At 46.4% G+C, this 19,658-nt stretch overlaps 1 protein-coding gene across 8 annotated transcripts in view; it reads left to right on the top strand.

Annotated features, from left to right (window-relative positions):
• Positions 1–4,122: 4,122 nt before the first annotated feature.
• Positions 4,123–19,658, top strand: part of CNOT3 (CCR4-NOT transcription complex subunit 3) — a 30,427-nt gene continuing 14,891 nt past the window's right edge. The window contains exons 1-9 of one of the 8 annotated variants that reach the window (XM_053260609.1): positions 4,123–4,294; positions 11,303–11,357; positions 12,522–12,596; positions 13,023–13,090; positions 14,095–14,169; positions 15,873–15,962; positions 17,919–18,047; positions 18,472–18,567; positions 19,247–19,466. In XM_053260609.1, coding sequence (XP_053116584.1) covers positions 12,572–12,596; positions 13,023–13,090; positions 14,095–14,169; positions 15,873–15,962; positions 17,919–18,047; positions 18,472–18,567; positions 19,247–19,466 — 703 coding nt within the window. In that variant the 5' untranslated portion in view covers positions 4,123–4,294; positions 11,303–11,357; positions 12,522–12,571. Of the gene's footprint in view, positions 4,295–4,643; positions 4,758–4,922; positions 5,034–5,090; positions 5,592–11,302; positions 11,358–12,521; positions 12,597–13,022; positions 13,091–14,094; positions 14,170–15,872; positions 15,963–16,237; positions 16,361–17,918; positions 18,048–18,471; positions 18,568–19,246; positions 19,467–19,658 lie in introns of those variants that run through there. The other 7 variants (XM_053260607.1, XM_053260608.1, XM_053260610.1 and 4 more) reach the window with 7 other exon arrangements.

Below are 19,658 nucleotides of genomic sequence, written 5' to 3' on the forward strand. Positions count from 1 at the left end.
AATTGATGGAAAGCATACTTAAGGACAAAAGCATATAGAAGAAAAGGCCTTGCTGGAGGAGAACCAGCATGGCTTCTGCAAGGATAAGTCTTGTCTCAGTAACATTTTGGAGTTCTTTGAGAGTGTCAAGTGGCAGGTGGATAAAGGTGCTCCAGCTGACATAGTATTTTCGGACTTCCCAAATGCTTTTGATAAAGTTCCCCACCAAAGGCTCTTGAATAAACTTAGCAGTCATAGGGTATAAGGGGACAGGTTCATGTGTGGATCGTTAACTAGTTGCAGGATAGGAAACAGGGACAAAATAAATGGATAGTTTTCACAGTGGAGGGAAATAAGAAGTGTGGTCCCCCAGGGATCTGTCCTGGGACCAGTGCTCCTTAACATGTTCATAAATGATCTAGAAGTTGGAGTAAGTAGCAAAGTGGCCAAATCGTAGATGACACTGAACTATTTAGGGTAGTGAAATCCAAAACAGATTATGAGGAGCTCCAAAAGGATCTCTCCAAACTGGGTGAGTGGGCAACAAAATCGCAGATGTGGTTCAGTACGCAAGTATAAAGTGATGCATATTGGGGCAAAAAAAACCCAACCACATTGGGGTTTGATGGGGTCTGAACTGTCTGATTGACCAGGAGAGAGATCTTGGGGTCATAGTGCTCGTTGAAAGTGTCAACTCAGTGTATGGCATCTGTGAAAAAGGCAAATTCCATGCTAGGGATCATTGGGAAGGGGATTGAAAACAAAAATGTTAATATTATAATACCCTTGTACAAATCTGTGGTGCGGTCACATGTGGAATACTGCATACAGTTCTGGTCACTGTATCTTAAGAAGGGCATTGTAGAACTGGAAAGGTTCAGAAGAGAGCAACCAAGATTATCAGGGGCCTGGAGCACCTTCCTTATGAGGCAAGGCTACAGCATCTGGGGCTTTTTGGTTTTGGGGAAAAGGGAACTATGGGGAGACATGATCGAGCTGTATAAAATTATGCATGGAGTAAAAAGAGTGGACAGAGAGAAATTTTTCTCCCTTTCTCAAAACACTAGAACCTGGGGCCATCCCATGAAACTGACTGCCATGAAATTTAGGACCAACAAAAGTACTTTTTCACAAAGTGCATAATTCTATGGAATTCTCTGTCGTGGGATGCGTTGATGGAAACCAGCTTGGATGGCTTTAAAAGGGCCTTAGACAGATTCATGGAGGCTAGGCCTGTCAATGGTTACTAGCCATAGGCTACCTCAAGCCTCAGAGGCAAGATGCCTCTAAACAGCAGTTTCAGGGGAGCAACAGCAAGAGAGAGGGCATGCCCTCACCTCTTGTCTGTGGTCTTCTCGGAGGCAGGGCTGCTCTTATGTTCGTAGACACTTTCTCCTATGTGAGAGGACAAGGAAGTGACTGGAGTATGAAGTTGATTCCAGGGATGAGACCATGCTGTCTGTCTGTGAATGGCAGTGGGAAGGAAGGAGGTCCACCAGCAAATTGGCAATTGGCTTTATCCACATGGGATGGAGGTTAAATTAGGCCAGACCATATCTTGGCTGTATGGAGGATGTCTGGGTTTCTTCCTTTGTCTTAGGAAAACTGCAGTGAATTCTACTTCTTGAGCAGGGCTGCACCCGCCAGCTGTTGTTGGGCTACAACTCCCATCATCCTAGCCTAGACTATTGGCCATTGTGGCTGGAATGGATAGGAACTGTCCAATAACAGCTGGAGGCTCAAAGTTGTGCATTCCTGCTCTTGAGTAATAAATTTAGGAATTTCTTTTTCAAATTACTCAGGGGAAGAATTGAGCATCTGGGATTTGTGTCTGGGGGGGGGGGTTACTTCTGTAGCACAATTCATATTTGTTTCTAACCTATGAAATTCTTTGGAAGAAATACAATTCCTTTGGAGCCTATGGGTGTGTAAAAGCTTTCTTTTGTGCTGTTGGTGTGTGGGTAGAACTCCTAGGGGAATTCTTCACACTCACTTGGTTTTGGGAGCCCCCTGTTCTAGTCTTGTGACCTGGGAGCTATTCTGCACCATTTTCTGCCTACACCACTCCTTCTCTTTCAGAGAGAACTTTGCCTTCCTGAATTGGGCCTGGGATTATGCAGTTCTAAAAATGTCAGTTTATATTTAATTTAAACAAGGTCATTGTGTAAACAGTTTGATCACAACAGTCATCTCTGCATGGTTAAAGTATGGTGAGAGAAGTCACTGCCCACAGACAACTCCAGGCGAAGTTTTTCTAGTCATGGACAACTCCTTTCCTCTGGAAATAGAAATAGGCGTACTAGCCACAAGAAAGCATCCCTACTGTTCTAATTACGTATCTGAACGTGCAAGGGCCTTGCCTAGAATTCCGGCCTATTGTGGAGGGTGGGTGGGTTGCAAAAGAGACATTTGTGCATGTCAGTAGTGGTGAGAAAGAAGTTCTGTTAGTGAAGCTCTCTTTTCTATCGCCTTATCTCTGTGCTGCAAGATGCTTTGCCTCTTGACTTTGTCTTTGTCATACCTATTCTACCTTGCAGCCCTTCTGAATTCCTTGAGGAAAAGGTAATGAAGGCAGGGGCTAATGCTCCATGGTAGAGCCACATACCCTGTGTACAGAGGGTCCTAGGCTCAGTCCTCACTATTTCTAGCCAAAGCAATAGCAGGGCTGGGAAAGTCCTTTTGCATGAGGACCTGAAAAGCAGCTGCCAATCAGAATGGACAACATGAATCTATGCTCTGACTCAGTAACAGGAAGTTTTCTATATTAAAAAGCAGAAAACATCGAGGCAGACCCTCCTCTTGCACTGTTCACAGAGGTGCAGCAGGAAGGGAGGTTTTAGAGGATCCTCTGATCTCAATTTAACTTCTTCCTCTACATGAGCAGTCCAGAAATTCCAAGCGCATTTGTTTTAACGGGCAGGGAGGAGGGAGGACTGCCTTCTTCTTACCATCTAGAAGATGCTGCTCTAATAAAAGCTACAACAGTGCTACAACAAGCTGTGAGTTGCGTAATTATACCTATATACATATTTTGTTTTCCATCCAAGGCTGACTTCCAATGCAGCTTAGATTTTTTTTTTTTAAAGTGCAATTATATTAGTGAGAGGTGTTTATCAGAGTCTCTCCTCATTTCTGGCAGTTGGTGATGTGGTCCAAATTCTATGCTTCTCCTTCCACTGAAAAGGGGCTGTAGACTGGGACTGCTGTGGTGGTAGGGATGCCTGTTCTCAAGCATAGCCCCCCTGCCATAGTTCCTCAGACCCTTCTTGCCCCTGAAGTAAAGCTACAGAAAATATTTTTGCACTCTACCTTGCAAGGGATCTGTTTGTTGCAACTCACAGTGGAGACAGATCTCAGTAACTACCTTTAAAAAAAAAAAATTAAAGTGGGCAAATACTCATTTGGGGTTTGTTGGTTTTTTCCTAAAACCTGTTACAAGCTGCATAGCCGGGCCCTTTTCTTCTATGCCAAAATTTCTCTTCCCTCTTCCTTGCTCATCTCCTTTAGCTCAACGTCCACTCCGAAAAAGAGTACAAAAGCTTGTGCTGACAATTCTGTGATATTTTAGTGGATCCCAATAAAGATATTTCTGGCGTTTGGTCCCTGCGATGACCAGTTGTTCAGAGGAAGGGGCCTGCCAACAGACCCAGGGGCTGGCTGGCTAGCCGGCTAGCCAACAGCGATGCAGCCCACAGAAGCAGCCCCCCGCCCCGCTCTGTGGAGTCTTCTGTCCCCTAGTAATTAACGCAGCCACGGTTATGTTTCGGACAATACCTGCGAGTTGCTTAATATTAGCATGAAATGATAACGCATTCGTGGTACATAATATAGCGGCAATGCATAATCATAGTAATGCATGATGGTGATCACAATAGAAAAGTTTTACTAAACAGAAAGGACTAAGCTGCAGCAAGGAGTGAAAACAGTGTTGCTCAGATCGTCCCTCAAAATACCTACCAGGGAGTGAGGTCATTCCCTGCTCTTTCATTGGCTGATATGAGTTTAACTGGCAGCCTGCCTGCACCAGTTAGACTCTCCATCAGCCTGCGGTCCCGCCCCTCTACTTTCTGAGTTCTAACCCGCCTCAAAAGCTGTCCACCAATAAAAGGCAGGAATGTGGTTCGGGGGCCTCATGGCTCGCCAATGGGAGGAGTACATGTGAAGGCTTGTTTCTCTGTGGCTAATGGGAAGTAAGCCGTGTGTTTCTCCCCCTCCTTTTACAGTAGCAGCCAATTAGAAAGCAGTTTAGAATGAGCGTCGTTTTCCTCGTCCAATAACTCCTCTTGAGCCCACGAGCGTTAGCGTCGAGGAAAAGGTAGGCAGTGATCGAGGAGCACGCATTGATGGGCACTTTAGTAGTCCATTAAGAGACCTGCCCTGACACAAACCCCACCTCCTCGGGTTGTTTTCTCGCGGAGTAGTAGGCGTTTCCCTTTGAATACATCCTCACTTACTCAGCCAATCATTACATGGGCACACTTTGATGGGCGTCTCTATCTTGACCAGTAGACGCTCTACATCGCTGTAAGTGACAGCTGCGGCTGCGCCGCGTCGACCCGCCCCGGTTTCCCTCCACCGTTCCCTTCCCCGCCACCCAATGGGAATTGAAGTGGTTTTGAGGGGCGTGCCGATCAGCCAGTGGGCATCAGGTAGAGGCGGGGCGAGCGGAAGGAGAGGGGGGAGGCTGCCGCCATCTTGGATGCCGCGGAGCCCGAGAGAGGGGGGGGAGAGAGAGAGGGGAAAAGAGAGAAAGAAACCCGGAGACCCCGGAGCCGCCGGTGAGAGGGGAGAAGGGGCGGGGCGTAGCCTAGGGGGTGGGGCCAGGGAGTGCCCGCGGGGGCTCCGTAGGGGGTGTGGCCAGTGGGGTCCACAGCGGATGGGGGCTGCACAGGGGCAAGATGCTCCCATAGGTGTTGAAAGGTGGGGGGCGGGGGGCAGGCTGAAAGGGGTGCTCCGAGCGGCTGTGTGTTCGGGGTGGCCTCTTCCTGCAGGGGCCGTGAAGGGAGCGCGGAGTTGAGGGAAAGGATAGGAGTGAGGCGCCTTCTCCATAGGAGGTAGAACCTGCCCCCATGGGATGTGGGGCCCATAACACCTCCCTGGGGAGACCTGTGGGATCTAGGGGGCTGGGTGGAGGGGCAGTGCCTGGCGAAGGGATATGGAGTGGGCACGGCCCTGCCTCACGCGAGTGAGGGGTGCTGTGGGTCCTGAGGAAGCTCTCTTGGGAATTTGCACCCATCGCTGTCGACCCATAAGTAGGGTTGGGGGCCCATTGGGGCCGTGCGCGTTAAATCTGTATTCGGAAGTTACAGTACCTGTGATACGCCGAGAAACTTTCTTTAGAAAGAGGGTGCTCTGCTTTCAGCAAGAGCCACGGTGCGCGCAGGGCTTGCTTGTGGGTGCATGTTTGGGGTCCCGTGTGTGTGGGGAGGAGGACATGTGCTTATCCAGGGAGATCTGTAGGAATTTTGTCCAAGGGGGTATTCAAGGGCTGGAAAATATCGTTGTGAGGGAAAGGAGCTCTCGAAGTAGGATGCATTAGCAGCTTCAGAGTGCTGAGCATCGGTGTCACTGAACGGCTTCGTGGATAGCTCTGCAACATGTCTAAATGCAAAGTAAACAAAAAGACCTCTGTTTGCTCATCTTCCCCAATTGGTTCTGCTTTGGGTAGAGACAAAGTGCTATGCAGAGGAATGAAGCCACCAGCTCTGCCCATGGAATATTTCAGTGGCTTCAGTGGCAATCTGAGATTTCATCAGTCATGGCCCACGCACTTTGTACCCTTAAGGGTTAGAAATTAGTCTCTCTCCTTTTCTTCAAAACTGCACATTGAGATTCTTGGGATGCTGAATCCTGCATCCAGTACCAGTTCCTGAATTTCTGCAGTGCTATAACTGAATGCACACACAGCCTTGGTTGTCATGCAGGAAGTACTTTACAATCCTCATCTCACAATCAGTTCTGTAGAGTAGGCTGTGGTTGCAAACATCTCAGCAGCTTGGTTACCCAGTTGCTTAAAAATGTATGCTGATGCTCAAGAATTGAAACACTTCCCCCCCAGGGTCACTCCAGGGCGTATGCTTAAAAATATGGGACTTTTAGGAATCTGGAAATTATTATTGTGTAGCCCTGTAAAATATATCATTTGCTTGCTAGCTGATAGTGTGAAATCCTTGCCTGCTATCCTGAATCACCTTAATCCTCGCCTGCTGTCTCTTGGGTCTTGGATTCAGGACCTGATGCAGTTTAGGATTCTGTAGCTCAGTGTCAGAGAACATGCCTTGCTCATTTAATGTTGCAGGTTCAGTCTCCACCACTTCCAGTTAAAGACTTTCCAGTAGCTGGCTAAGAAAGATCTCTCCATGAGGCCTTGAAGAGTCACTGCCAGTCAATCCTGGGGTAGATTATAATCAGTAGCCTGAATTGGTATAAAGCAGCTTTGTATGTTGGAGATGGGGCTGTAGCTCATTGGTAGAGCATCTTCCTTGCATGCAGAAGGTCCCAGGTCTGCAGATCAGTGTAGATGACACTGAGCTAGATGGACCAATGATCTGACTCAGTATAAGCCGCTTCCTATGCTTCTATATTCTAGAGATGATGGAGGCACAGAGAAAATAACTTGTATGTAGGCACACGGTGAGGCCACAGCTGAGGTGGAATTTTGACTTCCCAGGTTCCCTGGAACCACACTAGCCTATGCTTAATGGCATGACTGATCCTAAATCTCTGACTCTGGAGAGCTGGATAATACTGAAAGATAAACCTATCCGTAGATAATACTGAAAGATAAATCTATCAGTAGATGTTAATCTTGGATAGTTTGGTGATAGTATTCCCTCAGGGGGGATGGGCTTTCTTGACATGTTGTTAAAGCACAGGATCCAGATGTTTGTACGCAAAGGAACACTTCTGTTGAAGGAGCATTGCATTTTCCCAGCACTTAATACTACAGCTGGGAAAATGCTACTTTCCCTCATTGGAACACACTTCATTTAAATTATGACGACAGCATGGAAGCTGGTTGCTCCAGTGTTGTGTGACTTGGACAGTACCTGTGATGTTGCTTGTGATGCACAGTGGAACTCCTTTCTTCCATGCTGTTTTATGCAAGTTTTTTGTTCTTTTTTTAGTTGCAGAAATCTCTAGTGGCAAAGTGCCTCTACAAAAAGCAGTTAATTACAATGAAGCAGTTAAGTACAGAAGCAGTTAATGCTGCACTATCTTGCAGTGCCCTTCTGAATCATAATAAAAAAGAAGCCTCGTCAATGTCATCCTTCCTCCCTTGATAGGACCATCCCCATATTTCAGATAGAAATATCGGATATTAGAGTCGTGTCTTGGAGGTCCTTTAGTCCACCCTCCTGCTCAGCGTTGGAAACAGCTGCAGCCTTTCTGACTGACAGCTGTCCAGACTCTTCTTCAGAGCCCACCACTGCACGAGGCAGAGGGGGAGGCTGGGAGAAGGTGGCTTTCTTAAAGCCACCTAGTGAGTTCATAGTGGGGGTGACATTCAAACCCAGGACTTCTCGACTGGAGGAGACAGCTCTGCTTCTGTAGGTGTAGTGTACTGCAAGAGACTGAATGGTGAGCCAGGCACTTCTTTGTCCCCAGCTCAGTCTTTTAGCCATGACGCTTCACTCGCAGAAGCAGGGCTATGGCCTTGGGCAAGGCTGTGTCCTCCAAAGGAGAGGGCCACCATGGAGGCTCCAGCACTGTAGTCTCGTCACACACTTACTATGGCCATGTACAGCATGGCCAGTTTCAAGCACACCATAGAGAGATGGGGGGATAGAGCAGCTCTCCCTACCACATTGTTGTCACGGTCTGCCGTTGGTAGCTTTCAGCTTGGAACTGGAGTTTCAGAAGTGTGTTTCTATGGTCTCCTCTGTAGGAAGTCCTTCCCATATGCCATCCTTTGGTGAGTGGCTTGGGGTAACCTTGTTTTCCTACCCTTCCTTAAAAGAGCTCAGGGTGACACACATGGGTTTCTATGGTCTCTCCCCCCACCCACCCCCAATTTATCCCTATGGGGCAGATTAGACAGAGAGAGAGAGTGGCCCAAGGTCATTTTGTGAGCTTCATGGCTGAGCAAGGATTTGAACCTGGATTGTCCTAGTCTGCCACACTAACCACTGCACCACACTGTGGCTCTGTGCAGAAAGGGAGGGGAAATGTGGCCAAGGGTGCCTTTGCACCCTTGTGGGATTGTGTGGAAAAGTGCTGGAATGTCTGATGTGTGCTATAGAGCACCCAGTACTTGAGGCCCTGTGAATAACTAAGGCCCTGCAAAAATGTACCTCAAGCCAATAGCTGCCACAATAGTAGACCATGTTTTAGAGACACCTGCAGTGGCCCACACCCACTGAAGCAGTTGGATGGCAATCTGTCAAGCAAGCCCCACTGAACAGTGGACCTCACTTCTGCACTAGCAAGTATAGGATTGGGCTGTATGGCTACTCCACGTAAGCCTTCTTTCCCTCAGTGACCACTTCAGGCAAACCTCTGTGCTTAGTAAAGTCTTTCCAATGTCCAGGGCGAATGTTACAGAACATCTCATGGTCATAAACCTTTTGGTTTGCAATAAGTAGGCTGACTGGTGCCCACAACTTAAGAGTGATAGTTCTCTCTCGGAACACCAGAACTTGGGCTCATACCGTGAAATCCATCGCCAGCAAGGTCAGAACAGACAAGAGAAAGGGTTTCTATACACAACACAAATCAACATACAGAATTCCTTGCTGCAAGATGTGGCCATTAGCTGAGATAGGATTTGAAAAAGAATTAGAGTGGTGGCAGATAGGCTTCTCTTTCGTCTCCCATTGCATTAATGTATTTCACTAGTTAAACTTTAAAAGCAGTGTAGAGTAGTGGTTAGCTGGCCTCGGGACCTTGGCATCATGCAGTTGTTCTCATATTTTCCCTTTAACTTCTCAGGGAATAGTATGTCTCCATCCAGAGCGCTCTTCTCCACCTTCTCCTTTTTAATTATAGTTGTGTTGGATCAGGTCTGTCGTCCAGACATTCTTGCATCCCTATTAAATCAGCGGACAGATGTTGCAAATGTTGCAGGCAGTTTTCTTGCCCCAACTCTTCTCCTTAGTTGTAGACAGATAGTTACTTTCTTGGGCTATTTTATCTGTCCTTTTCTAGCAAATTCTGTACTCTGAATTGTGTATTCTCAGTCTATTTTTAAAATAAAATCAAAAGATTTTCATCAGCAAGTCAGAATCTGGGCTCAGAAGAAGGTAGATAGAAAGGTATTTTTGTTAATCTGATTTTTAGTGTTTTTAAAAAAAAACAATGTCATTAAATGTTCTTTAAACATAACCTGGCTCAAAACATATGTCAGGGCTTGACAAGTGCCAGGAAGCCATGGGGCCTAGACATTTAACTGTGGCACCTACACCAGGGTATTCAGAGACTGAGTTATTTAATAAAAACTTTTGGTCCCAGGCAAAAGCCCTGTTTCGTTTCTTAGTATGTTACTTGTAGAGGGATCCCATTCACCCTCCCACTTCACAGTGTCTGTCACTAAGTCCAGTATTTTGTCAAGTGTCCATTGTCTGGTTCCTAGATGCAAACAAAACTGTTAAGGCCTGATATATGCATTACCAACAGAAAATATTTAGATGTACATTCATTAAAACTGAATTCATGCCTTTCTATCAAAACATGGTAGGTGTGCTGAGGGTGCTATATATAAATGATTAAATCATAAATATGACTTGAGTTCAGGTATTACACACATCACAATAGGTCATATTGTGTGTATATTATTCAAATTATGAATATTTTAGCATTTAGCCACAGACACTTGCTTTTCATGTCACTAAAAACACTATTCTGTCCAGTCAGTATCAGCCCTTCTGAAAAGTTTTGTCACATAATTTTTCAAGCATGTGATCTTAGCTAAGATGTATATAGAGAGCGAGCCAAGAGAAATCTTTGGTTTCACAATCCCCTCCCTTAAGGGAGCAATAGATATTCTGTAGGGCAAATGTTATGTGGGCTGCATGACTGGAGGCTATAGATTAAGCCCCTACATAATGCTCCACATGTTGCTAAAAAACATGCTGTAATTGCTGTAGCAGCCAACTAGCATGTACGCTTGTTCAGGAAATAAAAGAATTGTTTAAGTGAGCTTTTTCCCCCCTTGGTGATTTAAATCAGTGATTTAAACTGTTCTGGTTGAAATCAGTTCACCCAGAATAGCTATGTTTCAGAGGCTCATCAGTGCAGTAACAGTGGACAAACCTCCCTGAAAGACACGAGGCGCGAGTGTGGCACCATCAGTAGGTGATGGCGAGAACCAGCCTGCTCTGAATTCACTGACCAGGCATTTTAGACCATGTCCCAGAATCCTTTGCAACATGCAGCAGTTTGTCTGCAGACCAGCTGATGGTTTCCTAGAAATCAGAAAGCTTGAAAACCGAGTGGTATTCTTAGGCCAGATAGAAGTTGTAATGATCTGGGAGGCACAAAACGTGCAGAACAAATCAACCAGAAAAAGGCACAACAACCCTGAATAAATTCTAATTAAAAGCCCAACTTTTCAATCTTAAAAGTTTGTACCATGTGCTGAATTTGATAATTCTGCTAACCGAGGCATGTCTTTGGGAAATCAAATCACTCCCATCTTCATAAGAGGACTCTCTTTGCAAGAAGGAAAGGTTTAGACCAGGGGTGGTCAAACTTGGCCCTCCAGCTGTTGTTGAACTACAGTTCCCATCTTCTACAACTCCTATTTCTCCCTCTGGGGGGAGGGAGAAAAAAATCTAGCTCCCTTTTGTGCTTGCATGGAGCTATTTCTATGTTGCCACAGGCAAGGAGCTGTTCGCAAGTCTGGACTAGCCACTGGTTAGCACCTGTTTTTCTAGCAGGTTTCTTGTGTCTTTAAGTTAATCTGACAAGAAGAAATTCAGCAGGTGAAGCTTTTCCTGACACATACAGGGAAAGCTTCAGCCATTTTTCTGCTTGGACTGCAGCTGTTAAGGTCCTGTAGTAGTTCTACTAAGAAAAGGAGTTGTCAACCCCAGTGAGGAGGGGAGGAGGGTTCCTAGGCCCGGTCAATTACATTGTTTGGGAGGTGATTTGGCTATTTGTTGGCTGTTAGCTATTTGTGCAAACCTTACATTTAGCCATCTGTAAATTCTTACACTGTGTTTTATGCCTGATTTCCCTGACATTTTATCTTGGCCCACCACTGTGCATTTATAGCTGGTTCTTTGGCTTTCCCAGCATGCTTTCTGAGATGGTGGGCAGCTGGTTGGGGGGGGGGAGGAGAAGGAGGAGCTCTTTCCCTCTACTAGTCATGTGGTTTCCTTAGCTGTACAGGAACCTGGCTGGAGAGTGGCAGACAGCAAGCGCCCAGGGGCCATTAGGTAAGTTGCAAGCCTCATAGTGTCTGCCCCAAAAGGTATTAGGCTCCCTGCAATTAAAGCAACCCTACTAAATGACCAAGGTCTAGAAATACAGCTGCTGACCTACTTACCCCCTTCATTTCCAGTTGTCAGTGTGCCCAAGAGATGCCTTCCAATAGAGATGCAAGGAAGATGTCTTTCATTCTAACCTGGCAGCGTGTTCATTTCCATCTTCAAGACTTGCATCAGAAACATTATTTGGGTTGTAGAATGCCACACTTTCTGGATTTTGTAAAACAAACTGGCAACATTCCATTGATTTATGCTTTCAAGGATGCAGCAGAAAGCACACCAGAGTGCCTTTTCTTCTCTGGGGGTGCTAGCTTTGATCTGAGTAGCTCACAGAGCCATTGAGAAAGGGGACATTCTCCCTTTAAGGTCCAAGCCAAGACTGGCTGGCATTCCTGAATCAGATGTCGTTCTCCTATCTGAATCATAGCTCACCCTTCTCCAAGGGAGAGACTGGAACATGAGTGTCCTGTATCAAAGACTCACTGTCTGAGAAGGACCAAGGGGAGAGCAGGGAGTTAAAATGGGAAGGGGGCAAAAACAGACTCCTCTCTAAACCTATCCCACTTGGGATTACCAGTATTCTGGCAGGGCTCCTGTGCTGTTTCTTGCAGCCATCAATTTTAGCAAGTATTACATGCGCTTGTTACATCTGCACACTGGGAAAAGCTTCACCTGCTAAACTTTCTGCCTGTCAGAGGGACAGATCTGGAGGGGCGAGGGGCGTGGGGAGTTGTCAACCGTAATTCCACCTGTTCCAACTCTGGGCTGTCCACCCAAGACGTCCCTCTTTCCCATGTCCTCCTGTAATCTTGGTTAGATTTATTTTTATAAGGCCAGAATCTCAAAAAAAAATAGACAGGAGAAGCTATTCCTGGCCTTGAGGTGTTGCCATGCTGGAAGCCGCACCTGTGGATTTCTAGCTGTAGTGCAGCTGTTAAAGGCAACAAGCCTCTGTCCCGTTAAAAACAAAAACAAAAACCAAAGAAGGGCAATCTTAACCTTAACCCTGATTTACCCACCTTACCCTTGTTCATTTAGCTCCTCCCTCTAGGGAATACCAGATACTGTTCTGCCTCCACATCTAACCGGTGTGTCTGCTTGTTCCTCTCAAAGCGTCGACGCTCTATAAAGTATGAAGAGAGCCCCTCTATAGTGAAGGAAACATGGCAGATAAGAGGAAGCTACAAGGTAAGGTCACCTACCTGCACCCTCAGCATGAGAGTGTGGGCTGGGCACTTGAGTTGTTGTCAAGAGAAGAGGGTGGGGCAGTGGATCAGGACAGGTGGGTGAGAGCTAGGAGATGGCGGCGTGTTCCAGTTAGAGAGGGGTGGAAGTAGGGACCAGGAGTGGTAGAGTTAAATGAAGGGGAAACAAGGTCCCAGACCTTTGGGGAGGAGGTCGATATTTTGGGATTTAGAATCTGTGTGTTTTTTTAAAGGCATTATGGAGTGTGGGATTCTCCAGAGACAGGTGGGCCTAGCAACTCAATGGGGTGAGGTTGGGGACATTGGGAAGAGGGAGGCGAGTTAGTGCTCTGGCAGTGGGGTGAGTGTTAGTTGTGGGTGCAGGTAGTTTCTGTTGTTGCTTTGAAGAACATTTTTCTCTCTCCACCAGGTGAGATTGATCGGTGTTTGAAAAAGGTGGCAGAAGGTGTGGAGCAGTTTGAAGATATCTGGCAGAAGGTAAGAGTTGTTGCGTTTTCCTTTTCTCCCCTCTGTATCTTGTCCTATCTTCCTAGTTTATCCTTTGCTTGCTCCTTGCTCATTTACACTGTCCTATTAGTGTGTTCTTTGCCTCATCCACATCTTCTGTTTAACATAAGTCTTGCTGGATCAGGCCCAATGACTATCTAGTCCAGCATCCTGTTTCACACAGTGGTCTACCAAATGCCTTGGGAAGCCATACAGCCAGGTGAGAAGGGCGGCATGCCCTCTCTTCTGCCGGTGCTTCTCTGCAACTGGTATTTGGGGGCACCCTGTCTCTGAACATGGAGGTAGCCCATAGTCTTCTAGACTAGTAGACGATGATAGACTTGTCCTCCATGAATTTATCTAAGCCCTGCTTAAAGCACCTAAGCTGGTGGTCATCACTGCAACCTATGACAGATAATTCTATAGATTATGCACTGTGTGAAAAAGTACTTCCTTTTGTTAGTCCTAAATTTCCTGGCAATCAGTTTCATGGGATGTGCATCTCCTGGTTCTGGAGTTGAGAGAACTCTTCCTATTCACTCTCTCCAAAGCATAATTCTATAAACCTATATCATGTCTCCCCTTAGTTGCCTTCTTTTCCTAAACTAAAAAGTCCCAAATGTAGCCTTACCTTGTAGGGAAGGTGCTCTAGTCCCCTGAACAACTTGGTTGTCCTCTCCTGTATCTTCTATGGTTTTACAATATTCTTCTTGAGTTACAGTGATCAGAATTGTACATAGTATTCCAGATGTAGTTCTACCATAGCTGTATAAAGGCACTATAAAATTAGTAGTCTTCGTTGCAGTCCCCTTCCTAATGGTCCTTAGCATGCAATCTCACTTTTCCCTGTCTCAGATTCCTTTCCTCCCCCGACTTTTGCTACTCCAGTTTGATCTCTTCTCTTCTCTTCTCTCTCCCACCCACCCAGGACACCTAGGCCCACAGCTTTTTTCACACTGTTTTTCTGTCTTTCTCTTTCTCTTTCTTTGCTACAGCTCCATAATGCAGCTAATGCCAACCAGAAGGAGAAATATGAAGCCGATTTGAAAAAGGAGATTAAAAAACTCCAGGTAGGAGTCTGCCAGGGCTGGTTTCAGGGTTATTTTGTTACCAAGTTTGGGGAGAAGGGGAATTATCTGGTTACAGCTGGAGTGGTCAGAAGGCCAGGCTCTTTAAGAGCGCAAGTAGAAGATAGAAAATGGTGATAGGTTAGGGGTAGGGGGATCTGCACGGAACCGGTTCGGAGGCCCTTTCACGGACCTCCGAACCCACAGTTCTGCCGGTTCGAAGGTGGGGGGGATACCTTTAAGGACCAGGCAGGGTGCTCTCCCCCCACCACGCAGCATTTCCCCAGCTGTTTACTGCGTTTTAAAATGGTCCTGCGGTGTGACAGCGTGCCTCTTCGCCGCCCCGGTTCTCATCGGACTGGAAGTGCCTGGTGCATGTGCGAGGCACTTCTGGTCCAATGAGTACTGGGGCAGCGAGGAGGTATGCTGCTGTCCCGTGGGACCATTTTAAAATGCAGTGCTGGGCGGGGGTGGGGGGAGTAAGAGCACCCTCCCTGGTCCTTAAAGCTGTCCCTCCCCCACCTTTGAACCCGCAGTCACTTGTTCCGTGCACATCCCTAGTTAGGGATTCATAGCCTTTTAAAAATGTGTCCACCTTCTATTGCAAACTCTCAGCTCAGATACTCCATAAAAGGAGAGGGGTGTGTGTGCGTGTACATACATACGCACCCATTTACATGATAGTTATGAGGCAGGCTACTCCAGTCACAGGCTTACATCCAAACCAAGTTACTCATCCCATTGAAATTAATGGGGAAAGTAAAGGCTGCTTATGAGTAACTTGGAGCAGATGTGAGCCAGTGACTGGAGTAGCCCATCTCATAACTGTAAACCCCTGCTAATTTGGCAAAGAGGCACCTTTTAACGTGGAGAGGAACTGGCCCTATCCACCCCAGCACACTCACAAATTTAAGTGTTGCCATTAGGGAGACAGGGCTACTACAGTCACTGGCTCACATCTGCTCCAAGTTACTCATAAGCAGTCCTATTGAAATTAATGGGACAAGTTCACATCTCCTGTTAATTTCAATGGGAGTTCTTGGTGCTCATTTTCTGAAGCCTGTCAGACAGGCTGAAGGGAGGGGTATGTCAAGCTTCAGCACACAGCCAGCCAATTAGGAGCCGAGGAGAAGGATCTTCATCCTCCCCTTCTGCTGCGACACATTGCTGAGGATGCATCTGCTCTGAGCCAGCAATCTTCAGCTGGGGAACAAATAGCATGGCTGCAGCATGGGGAGGGAGTGGGGCTCTGAGTATCTCCTGGGAGCCCTTCTATTATGTCCTGTTGGGAGCCCTTGAGTTCAGTCTACCTTATTTCCATTTGGTTAAAAAGAGGTTGTGGTGGGCTGACAAGCCATCCCCCCTGCATTCAGGAGGTAGGGCGGAATAGGGCTTAGGTGTTGCTTGCAACATGTGAGGCAGACTTCCTTGGTTTGTTGAAGCAAGTGTCAGGGGTCTATGAGTTGGTATAAGTGTGTGGCTCAGATTATGGGTTCTAGGTTTTCGGCGGGGGTGGGTGGGATGTCTCATGAGTTAGTGACCACTTTGATTTTGTTACAGGAAAGCAAAGTCCATTGGTTAGAGCAGCTCCTTCGCTTGTAATCATTCAAAATTGGACCCTTCCTTTGACTGCTGCACTAACTACTCTCCATTACTGTGGATAGAAATCTAGATCTCCCTGCTCAGCCTCTTTTCTTCTTCTGCAGAGATTGAGGGACCAGATCAAGACGTGGGTTGCGTCCAACGAGATTAAGGACAAAAGGCAGCTAATAGAGAACCGGAAACTCATTGAGACGGTAAGAACTGGGAAAGGACCTGCTAGTTGTGTTATCTCAGTGTTGGGCAAGATACTGAATCTTTTGGGTGTTTCTTTTGGGAAGTCATGTGGTCAACTGGAGGTTTAGCTCAGATGCTTTTTATTTGGTTCAGCCATTTTCAGGGGTCTTACTGCACTGACAACACAGAGAGCTGTACTCTTTATACCTGTGGACTTGTACGTATAACTTTGCTTAGCTCCTCCCCTACAGAGTTACAGTTGGCTAATAGATAGTGTGACCTCATAAAGGTGAGCCAGCTGGCCATTACAGTCTGGATATAGGCTGAGTGAGCAGCAGAAGAGGGTTCTGTGGGGAGCCCTGGATCCCATTGGTGCAGGTCTGAGCAATGATCTGAGCAATGCAGCATGGGATAGATGGTAAGGACTAAGGTTTTGGAGATGGCTTTTAGACCACCCATGACACTTTGAGCCAAGACCCTCTTTAGAGCTTGTTGGGAAAAGAGGGTAATTTCAAGAGCTGCTTTCCCCCAGAGTGTTGGGTTTTGTATTTCCCATGCTTATGTGATGGCATGGACTGATTAGCGTTATGCACATTCAGATGTTGACCTTTTTGCACTCTTACAGACCTTGCATCTGCCATTTTCTGGTGCAGACCCCAGGTATTTGTGTTCAGTACGGTGAAACTGATGAATTGCTGACCCATAACCCACACCTTTAAGATTGTCTGTTTTCTGGAGCTGCAAAATTATGTTCTGTCAGATCATTAAAACTGAGCATTGCTTTGTGCATTACACTACCACCACTTCAGGCTGCAGATGGGGAATAACCTTTCCTCAATGTTGCTTGTGTTCTTTAACAAACAAAAGCTAGACAACTAGCACAGTGTATGTGGTCTCTTTAACACTGGGAACGTTAAAGTGGTCATCCCCTCATCTGCACTCTGGTGTGGTACAGCCCATTCTGCTGCCTGTGTAGCTCCAGCCTGAGAGCCGATAGATACATTCAGGAAACTGGATCTCCTGGGATTATTCCACTCTGGAATGAATATGGGAGAGGTGCATATATGAATGCTTCCTGCACCATACAAAGTCCCTGTTTGTGTGCTTCAAATTCCTACTGCAGGTTAGAACCCTCCTTGCCACTAAATTTAATGGAAAACTCTGCTCTTTTCTTTTCTTTTTGCTGCACTTCAGCCATCCAGATCATACAAGGAGGAAATGTGTCTGAGGTGATGGTGGTGGCACCTCATCGAGTCACTTTATGGCCAGGGATGTGCACTGAACATTTCCTGCTTCTGTGTTTTCCTGTTGAAAAAATTCTGTTTCTAAAAATGCATTTTGTCATAAAATTGGTAATGCAGTGAGTTGCAATTAATGGTTTTTTCCCACGTGACTATCCCTAGAATGTGCACACACCAATATAATATATTAAAATGTACAGTTCTTCAGGCATGCTAAATTTAGGAACAGTTTTTAGTGCCTTCATTTCTTTTAACATTTAAACAATGTAAGAAAAGTGTATACTATTGAGTTGTGCCTTAAAATATTTTTCAGTTATTAAAGGAAAAATAATTTCCAAGTGAAGCTTTACATTTGTTTGAATACAGCATTTAAAGTGCACCTCTGAAAGTGAATCTTTACTGAATTTTTTCTGATCAAATGTTTTAGTTCAAATGCAGCTATCGGAAACACGCTTGAGAGATCTATGCAGCACATAAACATTAACATGTTGTACCTTTAATTAAAAAAAAAAAAGCGCTAAGCTCACTAAGTATATGCCAAATAAACATGCTAAATTAATTCCCAATCAGTTTGGGGAACTTTCTTGGAAAACCCCACACTGTAGATTTCCATCTTTCCTTCCTCAAACGGTCACTGGAGTATATATACCTAGTGGGTTGGATGTCTTGAAGACCCCCTAGACTCATTCCTTGTCCTGGCTTGTTCACTGACCTGTCAATTTTCTCTCTCTCCAGCAAATGGAGCGGTTCAAGGTAGTGGAACGCGAGACCAAGACAAAAGCCTACTCCAAAGAGGGGCTGGGCCTGGCGCAGAAGGTGGACCCAGCCCAGAAGGAAAAGGAGGAAGTTGGGCAGTGGCTAACGGTGAGAACGCAGGCAGGCAGGCAGGCTGAGAGTTGGAGCAGGGAGGGTGTGCCACAGCTCTGTGCTGTCTTGGAAGACGGCTGAAATTAGGCCTGTAAGGAGAGGTTGCCATTACGAAGGGAATGAAATCTCCAGCATTAATTAGGGACACAAGATTTGCCTTTGCTAGCTCTGGTCTAGGTCTAATATTCTGTTTCCAGCAGAACCCAGCTGGGTAACCTACTTGGGGGCAACCACAGTTGAGAAGATCATGACCTTCTGCTGCTTTTTGCCCCAGTAGCTGTTGTCCAGATGCACATTCCCTCTGTATATGGAGACTCCATGGCTCTGCTTATCTCAGAGGCAACTCAGTAAAGTAATATGTTCACACGCCTCAGAGGCTGAATGAGGAATGATCTTTCTCTTTTCCCCTCCAAACACCCAGAATACTATAGACACCTTGAACATGCAAGTGGATCAGTTTGAGAGCGAAGTGGAATCTCTTTCTGTCCAGACACGCAAGAAGAAAGGAGATAAGGATGTGAGTTGACAGAATACTGTCCTGAGAGGCTGTGTGCGTGGTGTATGGGGAGGTAGTGCAGCAGTTTATAGCCGGAAGAGAAACTAACCTGCCTGCAGGATCTGGAAGCTGGGGTGGGGTGAAGGGAGGAAGCACAGCTAGAGGCATTAGCCAAGCAGTGCACTGACAGCCACTGATACATTGTTGGAGACCTGTGGGGTGAGTATTTGGAATGTGCCTTGCAAGAGGCAGTACTGATTTAACTTCTAGGTTGGGGTTGGAAGGAAGGATCTGGTTCCTTTGTTTTCTTAATTGCATAGCAAAACCTCTTTCAAAAGCTTGAAGTGGACAGTTCTTCTATACACCACTCAAACCATGGCAGGTCCTCTAGTGGGGAATAAGTTTGGGGCAGAGGCAACCTCTGAAGCTCCCTTTCTCCATACCCTGTTGGTCGTGACTCCGACACTCAGGTTATAGTGGGGCTATATTTTGCCCCAAAGAGAGTACCGTGAGGTCTCAGGAAGAGGGATGTCTATGTTGGGCCCAAGCGTTGAAGGTTTTATGAGTAAAATCTACACCTTGAATTATTTCCCACCTGGTGGGAATGGGAACTTGGAAGCCAGGATGCTTCAGCCCTCAACACTATCCCCATCTTTCTCTCTCACAATCTCTGTCCTTCCCCCTCACACACACTCTACAGAAGCAAGACCGGATTGAGGGTTTGAAGCGACACATTGAGAAACATCGGTACCACATTCGGATGCTGGAGACCATCCTGCGTATGCTGGACAACGACTCCATAATGGTGGACTCCATCCGCAAAATCAAGGATGATGTGGAGTATTACGTGGATTCCTCGCAGGACCCCGATTTTGAAGAGAACGAGTTCCTCTATGATGACCTCGACTTAGAAGACATTCGTAAGTGCTTCCTTTGGGGGGGTGCTTTAGTTGACGGTGTGTGTGAGTATGTGGGATGGAAGGAGAGTTGGGTCTCCCTCTCCAGGCCCATTGCTTGGGGAGGAGGCTGCATTGTACTGCAAACTATGGCAGCTGTGAGGGGACAAATGGGAATTATTTGGGTCAACCAGCTTCCCCCCACTCACCCCAGTG

The sequence above is a fragment of the Hemicordylus capensis genome, chromosome 6 (genome assembly GCF_027244095.1).
Source record: "Hemicordylus capensis ecotype Gifberg chromosome 6, rHemCap1.1.pri, whole genome shotgun sequence".
Taxonomy (NCBI): domain Eukaryota; kingdom Metazoa; phylum Chordata; class Lepidosauria; order Squamata; family Cordylidae; genus Hemicordylus; species Hemicordylus capensis.